We start from the raw sequence: 9876 nt of genomic DNA, 5'->3' as shown, positions 1-9876 counted from the left end.
AAATATTTGTATCACTACAATAGATCCAAACAACGAGCTCTAGCTAAGACTAGACAGACCTAGCAAACGACTCACCAACTGGGTGAGAACTCACTTTTTACAAGAAAACTATGTCAACTGAAGCTATAACATATGAAACTAACATAACGGTTATACTATACCTTACAGAAAAAAAAAAAAGAACAAAACAACCAGCTGAGGCGATTGGGAGAACGACGTTCGCTACCACACAAAAAAAAAAAAAAAAAGAAACAGCAAGCAACGTAAGCACAACCGTCTGAAGAAGAGTCGATTCCACAAAAATCCGCAACCACCCCCAGATCTGAACCAGATCTCCAACAGGGAAATCGTCACCTGGTCCAAACCCAAAGAAGACCCCAAAAGAAAGAGAAAAAAAAAAAAAATTTATTTGTATCGCAAATGCTCATAATTATCTTATACTCCGTAATGAAGTAAACCGACGTACATTGATATTAAAATGCGTGTTTATAATTTCTAGGTTTCAGAAGCTACTACTCTGGCAAATGGGCATTATGAGACGGTCGTACAATAGCTTCACAAACACATTTTCCACGTGGACACAACACATAACGACACGTCATCTAAAATATTATCCCTTGCTTGTTACAAGCGACTATGTGGGACCGCTCACAACAATCCAGTACCCCACACAGCACACTCATCTTTCGGGTTTGCTATAATCAAAAATCACACTATCACAATCACCCAGATGTCCTACTCATCCAACGGCCACGATTACATACCACAAAAAGCGCGCGTACCATCCCAAGATTGTCGGACCCACAACGAGAATGTATATGGTCCCACCACGTTTTTACTTTTTCTTCCTTCTTATTCACATCCAGTTTCAAACTCCTTCACATTTACTCTCTCCTTCATCTTAAACATCAACACACAGTTACACACTTTCTGTGTGTGTGATCCTTATAATTAGTTTCTTTAGTTTTTTTTTTTGTTAAGAAAAATACTATTTATCACGTTTGATTAGCTTTATAATTCAGATATCAAATGGGTTTAACTTCGCTTCAAGTTTGCATGGACTCATCTGCCTGGTTTCAGGTACTAATTATTTCTTGGATATAGTCATTGTTAGTACTTAGTTTATTGTTAAAATTAACTCATAAATGCATTATTAATTTTGTATAAATACCATTTACAAAAAGTTGGCAAGTACCTGCTAGATAATAAAAAAAAAGTTGGCCAAATTTTATTTTTCAACTATTAACTTGCTTTGATTGAACACCTTTTTAAAAGAGTAGCAGAGCTAGAACTATTATCATGTAAGACAAATTTACAAACTGTTATAGCATTTTTTTCTAAGAGTTAGTTCTTATTATTGTTTGTTGTTTTTATTTATATATGCATGCATTTTAATTATGCACTTACTATAGAATTATTTATGAGTTAAAATAAGAATTACGATTTACAAAGAATTATAGACAACTGATCTTGTTTGCTGCTAGGAAGCTAGTATCATCTGAATTAAACTAAAAATCCAAATAATGTGTTTTTTTTATATGAAGTTTCAAAAAATAATAATTTTTATTTTAATGAAATAATTACCACGACCAGTTTAATTTAACTATATATATGGTTCACTGATCAACATTTTTACAGCATGCAAACAAAATATCATTTTCAGAACATACATGATGAAGAAAAACAACAATATGTTGTTAAAAACAATAATGATAATGATTCAAGTACTAAAAGCTAAAAAAAGTGAAGTAATGTCTTGTTTTCTGTACCTTTTGAATTTATGTTTTGAAAGTACAATTCCTGACACAAATTCTGATCAATCATTCTTTATTAATACAATCATTTTTAGGGTACAATTCAAGATCAAGAAACAGAAATGGATTCATCATCACCATCAGGAATCACTGATCCAATGCTTGCATGTTCTCCGCCATTAATGGAACGAAGACTCCGGCCACAACTTGACCAAGCTCTTAAATGTCCACGTTGCGATTCAACTCACACCAAATTCTGTTACTACAACAACTACTCACTAACTCAACCACGTTACTTCTGTAAAACGTGCCGCCGTTATTGGACTAAAGGCGGCACGCTACGTAATATCCCAGTGGGTGGCGGTTGCAAGAAAAACAAGAAAGTCTCCTCGTCTTCCAAGAAACCTACATCCACCACCCTCACCGGTAATAACAGTAACAATAATAATAACAATAATAATGATAATAATAGTAATAGTAATATCCAACACCATCATCAAAATCTAAATTTGATCAATCCTAATCATAATTATAACCATAACTACCCAATGATTATGAACTCTAGTGATCTACAATTATCGTACCCCGACACAGCCATGCAATTTCCCCGGTCAAATTTGTTTGGGATTGGGAATTCAAGTAATATTAATAGTCATAGTTTCATGTTTGATAATTTAAATAGTAACGCTACTAGGGCTATTGAGTTTATGGAAAATGGTGTGGGAATTATGGGAAATGGTGGTTATGGTTCAGAAATGGGTGGTGTAAATTTGATAGGACAAAACTATCATGGTGGTAGTAATCTTTGTTCACCTTTTGGAGGAATGACACTTGATTCGATTAATAATCCATTTACGGAAAGACGACTAATCGCGTATAATCACGATCAAGTGAATGATGATCACGCGATTAATTTGATTGATGTAAAGCCAAAGATTTTGTCTTTAGAATGGCAAGATGAAAACGGTACGAATTCTGGTGGTGGTAGTGGCGGTGGCGGCAGTTTTATGACGGGTGTTGCATCATGGGGTAGCATAATGAATGGGTACGGATCAGCTACGAACACATTGGCGTAATGGTTCGAACCATGGTTGGTTAAGTTGCATGACTACTAGGGTACGTTATTAACTTTTGAATGTGAATGGGAGTTTAAAGATGACTGCTTTGGTGGGATATGGATGACTCGGATTTTAATATTAAAATATAGTTTTTTATAGAATTATTATATTTTAGTGGTGTTAAGTTGTTAGGCCAGTGAATGTTATTTTAATTGACATTCAAAGGTTGTAGGATTTTGTGGCATATCGAGAAAGATAATTAGTGTATTTTTATAATGTTTTTATAATGTTTTTATTGTAGTAATATATATGATCTTCAAAGATCCTCTTAAAGGGAATGTTTTCTTGGTTGTGTTTTCTTAAACGACGGCTTTCATGTATTTTGTCTACTTCTGTTTTCAAAGTTTTCACATTCATGTTTGAATATTCTAAACCGATCTTAAATTAGAAAAACGTGTTAATCATTTTATATTTTTATTATTATATTATGTAACCTTAAGAAAATATCTAGTTTTTTTTAAGAGAATTTAATTGTAAATACAATTAATAAATTAAATTTTTCTTTAAACCACTCCCAACCATGACGTACTTCCTCCCGAGGACACACCGCCATATCAGCGCCACATCAGCTTTCTATCTCCATTTATTTTTCACTTCCTCTCCATCACACAACACTACCAACCATGACATCCTTCCTCCCATCACATGGCCCCACATTTTTTTTTATTAATATCTATTACTATTATTATTATTATTATTATTAATATAATATTATTTTTATGTCAATTATATTTTTTGAACAACACATCTATTCTATCTTATAAAAGGGAGTTTACGCTGAGGTCATCGCCTGCTTCTAAGAGTTGTAACTTGTGCTTATAAGGTTGTAACATGCCTTTAAAAATTAATCTGATGATGTCATATTTTTAATAATTTAATAACAATTAAGAATTAAATTTTAAAATAACTCGGGATTATTAGAAAAGCTTTCACAGTACGCCTTAAATTTGTCATTTTACCTATGGCACGCCTCTAAATTTGTTTCTCTGCTATCATGAATCATGAATCAAGAATCAAGAATTTGTATATTGGAAATCTTCCTCATCTTCAGTTTATCATTTTCGATCTTCTTGGTTCTGATTTCTTAATGAATAGGTTTTCTTCATCTAATCATTTCTAGGGTTTTTCATGTTCTTTAATGATTTTTCTTATGTATTTTTCTTACAAATATGTTTTGGTAGGTGATTAGCTACTCTATTGTTGTAGCAACGACAGCCTAGACAACTCGGGAGCGACATGATATGGAAATACTTTATTCAAGTCAACATAAAACTAACAACCATGAAATCTTTCAACAGGTATGTGTGATATTCTTACTGATCGTTCCGATTTCTTTGAAGTTTGGTGAAGTTTTTAGTTAACGGTTTAATTATGTATAGTATACATACTTTTGATTCAATGAAAATTATTTTGATTTAGTTGATTATGTAGGATTAACTTAGTTTTGTGATCTCAGTTTGATTTATTGGTCTATGTTGTTGGTGAAAGCTGTAAGATAGAGAAAGATTTTATGTTCATCATATGTATTCTTAGAATCTTGAAAAACTGTTGAATGAACACAATGTGTTCGATGAAATGCCAAACAAGAATTTGGTGTTTGGAGTTGGTATTTGCATTTCCTCATGAAAAATAGGAGTCTTATGCAGTGCAAATTCATTTCAATTTTTTTCAAATTTGTTTCTTTTAAACTTACATGCTAATGCTAATTCAAAATAATATAATCTGATGTAACTGAGTTTTTCACTTTGAGCCAACAATAAATTATTTACCAAAACTGAAATAATGGGTGGTGACCACTTTGTAAGTCCATTTTAACTTCATAACTATTGCAAGTTAGATATGCCTCTATTTTAATATGTTCATTGTTTCAAATGTAGTGTTTGTATTCCGTATTTTCTTCATGTATCTTACTAAAAACGGTTGCTATGAAATCTTTAGATGCTTGATTTATCTTTTTATGTAAACTGTCTATCCCTACTTATTTGTTTGATTCAAAATTTATATTATTAATACTAAATACTATGTTTGGTTCGAATTTTTATTTTGGTTAATGACGATTTTTGTATTTGGAATAGGTTGTTGTGACATTTGATAGTGTTGAAAAGGTATGTTTGTTAAGTTGCAGGTTGCATATAAAAAGATTCTACCCCTTTTTAAATATGGTTACCGGCGATTATCATTCATTAAAAGGTGTTTTACTCTATGATTTCATGTTCGGTTTTAAGTTACCGGTTTAGATGCTACTTATAATATACAGAGTAGTTTTTGTTGTTGGTGTTTTGATCCGTTATTTTGTAAGTTATAAGTTGAACATCAAATTTGATATTCTTTAAATAAGGGCTATTACTCAAGGTTGTTATGGATTCGTTTGTTTGTTTTTAGTCTTGATTTCCCATGTCATTCATGGTTGTAAGTGACATTAGAACATAGTTAATTCATAATTATTATGTATGTTATTATCATATAACTAAGTAAATTTGGTTAATTTAATAACTGTGGCTCTATTTTTGTAAGCCTTATTCACATGTCAATTATTGTAATATTATAACATAAATTCCTTAGTCAAACCTGTGAATTCACGGGTCACTAAACTAGTTTTATTATATTAAACAGTTACGATTACATTTTTTTGAAATTAAAAAGACATAAATTAAAATACAATACAAGAACATGTAATTAAACAAATAAAACACTACTCGTCGTCTTCGTCGTCGGATTGAAACGCGTTATGATAAATTTTTTGGATCTTATTTTTGGCTCTCATCACCAACGCGTGTTGTTCGGGAGTCATGTCGGGTGCACAAGGTTGTGTAAGAAACGTTAAACTATCCAACATGGTACACCTCTCGGTTTCAATGTATATTTTTTCCATGGTCAACCTTGTAGCATTTGCGGTTTCGATTAACGTTTGGCGGGCTTCCTCGAACGACAAACGTGAGGCCGCATCGGATGAACCCGAACTCCTATGAGTCTTGGAACTTGCACGACCCGGCGGACGACGTAAAGGTTCTTCATGGAAATTCGGAGCACTTTGATTCCCGGCTCCACCACTCGGACCACTTTCATTCGCGGGCCCATCACTCGGTAACTCCATCGGAGTATTTTTTTTTGTTCACGACTCCTTCGTATGTTAAAATTTTCGGACATTCTTTGAGAACTTTCCACGCATCCTCGTATAAGAAGTTACGACCCACTTGATCCTTAAATGCACGTCGAGCATGTGACATGATATCGGCTTCATTTTGGCCACTTTGCCAAAAAATTTCAAGCTTCGAGTAAATTCCGATATATAACTTGACATCTTTGGACATTTTGGTCCATTTTTCCGTAATTTGATCCATTCGACGTTGTTATACTTACGATTTAATCGAGCACGGAAGAAGGAAAGAGAGTCGAGGGCGGCCGAGGGCGGCCGAGGAAGGGAGTGAGGGCGGTTCCGTGCTGGTTACCGTTGGGAGTGGTCTTATAATGTATCGATCGATTGATTTGATATATTACTATTAAAAGTATTGGTGAATCAATTGATCTAAAATATCACTAAATCGTGATATCACTTTCGAAAAGTATTTTTTCTGTTCTTATTACTCGAGTTACACGAATATTACTAAGAGATAAAATACGGATTTACTTTTTGTTTTTGGCACAAAGTAAGAATCCGTTTTGCAAAAAAATATTGAGGTTTTTACGTATTCTAATCTCATCTTATATATTATTATATAATAAACCAAAATAATGGAACAATTTATGAGTATTAATCGGCCAAATTAATTAACTCTGATAAATTTTCCCATAATAGTCAAGTTGTTACAAGAATTATTCTTCCCACGGTCAAAATAGTTACATGACTAATCTGTCATAACATTAAACCACAACACGTTACAGATATAAATTTCAATGAAATTAAACCACAAGAGTTACTCAACACGAATACTACCCATCACGAAGACTACTCACCACAACTAGGACTCATGAGGAAGATCCAGCACTAACTAGGAAGATCCGACAGAGAAATCATCATGCATACCCGAAATAAGAACTATACATGAGGACATAGCACGAGTACTAAGCATGAGTACCTTGCACGAGAACTCATCATCAATATGCAACAAGAGTTCTACTCAACGTGAACACAAATACAAATAAAGTAGGGAAACTACTTTTGAGTCCGGAAAGTCATTTACTAAATCGGTGTACATACGTACCTTTCAAACCCTGTAGCAAGTGAATGATCAAATCCCTCAATTATGTAAATTATGTATAGTATAAGGTGTTCGATCACTTATAACACTTTGATGAACATTTGATTGTGTATAGTTAAAAGTGTATCACCCTTATTTGACAGAGATATAATTGCTAATAAACTCAATAAATAATTAACTTGATTGATATAAACACTTATGTAAAATGCTATATTTCACAAAGTAAAGTTTGGGTTTATGGTCTTAGTTCTTATATTAAATATTTAAAAACAGCTATGTGAGAATGGCTGAATTAATTTTCGTCAGTAATATAAAATTAAATCATCTTGTGAGGTTATAAATTACGTTTTCAACTACTCATTATCCACTAATCAATAATTCCGAATCTAGAATAATCAAATTAAAACGAACAAAACCTGTTGAAGTTAATCGGTTAAGTGTTTCATATTAAAAAATGAACATGAAAAATGTATGTATATAAGTTTATGAGAAGTTTACATGCAAGACATGTTGGTGGACCTAAAAACGATCCAACAAAATGGTATCTGAGCAGGAAGGCATGGTTGTAACGCACGGTTGTAATCATTGTGGCATCGCGGGTTCAAACCGAGATGACTGTGAACGTGACCAAGGAAGAGGTCGGGGGTCTGAGAAGAGTCGAGATGGTGTTGAACGGGTCCGGAATAAAATGACATGTTATATTATACGTTTAAGTGCATGATCGAACAAACCGATTAAGGAGGTGATTATTGGAGTTACCTAAAAAACGATCCAACAAAACCCATTTTTGAACGACAAATTGAAACTACTAAAATCTGTCTAAACTCCTAATGTTTAACTCACACTTAAACAGACCCAAGTTTCATAAAGTTGAAGCCCAAATTGTTTATAGAGAACCCGTAACATTATTGGGCTTAACAGCCCAATTCAATTACTGATTTTTCTTATTTGTTTCTAGAAAGACAAAATTGCTGAAATGGTCCCTGTGGTTTGTACCAAAATGCTGATTTAATCTCTGGGGTTTTTTTTAAGGATTTCGTCCCTGTGGTATGCAAATCGAACTGAAATAGTCCCTTACGCTAACGGTCGTTCAAAAATTCCGTTAAATCAAGTCACATGCTATGCACATGAGGGTATTTTAGGCATATTAATTATTTCTTTTATTTTATCCTTTAATTCATCATCTATCTTCATCTTCCCCAAATCAACACCATTTAAAACCCTAAAAACTTATACCAAATTAAAATCACTAGATACATCACTAAATTAACCTATCCTTCTATTTCTCCTAAAAACACCCGATTACCAACAACCTCTTCTACAAAAATTAAGTAAAATCTCAAACACATATATTTACAATAATGCTAAAGAAATTAACCTACAACCTCTTCTAGAAAATTGAGTCTGTTTGAAATTGAACGAACAACCGCTGCTATCACAAGCGTGTCAGAAAGTGAACGAACAGCCATAGAAGATTACCTATATGTTGCCGGAATCTGGTGGCGATTTATAATCGATTTGATGGCAGCTGCTGGTATGAAACCGATTTGATGGCAGCGGCTTGTATGAAACCGATTTGATGGATCGATTTGGTGAAAACGACGGCAGTGGTGGTTATTGCAGACAGCGGCGACGGTTCCTCCTTGTGATTAAGGGTGGTTGTGGGCTTCACGATAAAAGGTTTTTGGGACGCCCCGTACAAAACCATCGTGTACGATTCGTCATCAACAGGATCTTTACACGGTCAAGTACTACATGCTGTTTGAAAACCAGTTTGCATTCATAAAAAAAGACATAGCGTTTTACAAAAGATAATGTGACACAGAGGTCATTACAAAACCATTATTCAAATAACATAAGTTGCGAATGCAAATTAAAAGTTTCATGATTGAGACATCTCTAAGTTATGCAGCGGATATCTAAAACAGCAGGTCCTTAACAGCAAGTCTAAACAGCATGACAGCAAGTCTAACAGCGGACGAAACAAACCTCTAAGCACCTGAGAAAACATGCTTAAAAACGTCAACAATAATGTTGGTGAACTATAGTTTAAGTTGTAATAGTAATATAAGATTGACCACGAGATTTCAATGTTTCAAAACAGTATGAAAAGCATATGTATAACCGTGGGCACATGGTAACTAGACTTAACGTAAATATAAATATCACCCCCTAAAAGTACACATGGTGAGTGCGTATGTCCTCGAAGTATTAAACACCCGTTAAATGCTAGCGAGACTAGCCCGAGTGGGGATGTCAAACCCTATGGATCCATATCTAATATTCGCGTCTACCGGTTCAAAAACCAATAGTTAAACGTTACCGTGCTAAGGGGAATCTTTATGCCGTTGTATAACCCACACATATGTAAAGTTTAAGTACTCGTGTCAAGTAAGTAAAACATAAAAAGCGCATGTATTCTCAGTCCCAAAAATAGTATAAGTAAAAAGGGATGCTATAACTCACAGTGATAAAAGCGGTAAAGTCTGTAATGAAAGTGTGCAAGTAGTAAGTCGGTCCGAAAGGTCGTCAACCTAAATCAAAGGTTACTAGGTCAGTAGGTTGTCTTTATAAGTTCTAATAGTGCATAAAATAAGTTTAAGGGTCATCATCATCATCATTCATCATCATAAAAGCTAAGTAAGTTTGACAAGAATAGAGATCGAAACAATAGGCTGACTTCGGTCAGCTGTTACGACCTCTACGTAAATCGAAAAGACGCGTAATCAGTGGCTATGGCTCCGTATATGAGTCCCCTAGTTGCTGACCAATTTCCAGAACCAAACTCGTCTCGTTTTACCGTGG

General features: G+C 34.0%; 1 protein-coding gene across 1 annotated transcript; it reads left to right on the top strand.

Moving 5' to 3' along the window:
- The first annotated feature begins 1018 nt into the window (after positions 1-1018).
- On the top strand, positions 1019-3063 carry LOC139846538 (uncharacterized). The gene is made up of 2 exons (XM_071836020.1): positions 1019-1080; positions 1850-3063. The coding sequence occupies exons 1-2, from the start codon at positions 1030-1032 to the stop codon at positions 2828-2830; spliced, it is 1032 nt and encodes a 343-aa protein (XP_071692121.1). The 5' UTR covers positions 1019-1029; the 3' UTR covers positions 2831-3063.
- Positions 3064-9876: the final 6813 nt, after the last annotated feature.

This window comes from Rutidosis leptorrhynchoides, chromosome 5 (assembly GCF_046630445.1).
Source record: "Rutidosis leptorrhynchoides isolate AG116_Rl617_1_P2 chromosome 5, CSIRO_AGI_Rlap_v1, whole genome shotgun sequence".
Taxonomy (NCBI): Eukaryota; Viridiplantae; Streptophyta; class Magnoliopsida; order Asterales; family Asteraceae; genus Rutidosis; species Rutidosis leptorrhynchoides.
This window is presented reverse-complemented; position numbering and strand designations above follow the sequence as displayed.

What these genes read in the sequence shown, in the direction of transcription:
- LOC139846538 (XM_071836020.1), top strand. Translation starts at nt 1,030, where the DNA reads ATGGGTTTAACTTCGCTTCAAGTTTGCATGGACTCATCTGCCTGGTTT. An exon ending in ACTCATCTGCCTGGTTTCAG is followed by an intron (nt 1,081 to 1,849) that starts GTACTAATTATT and finishes AATCATTTTTAG; the next exon opens with GGTACAATTCAAGATCAAGA.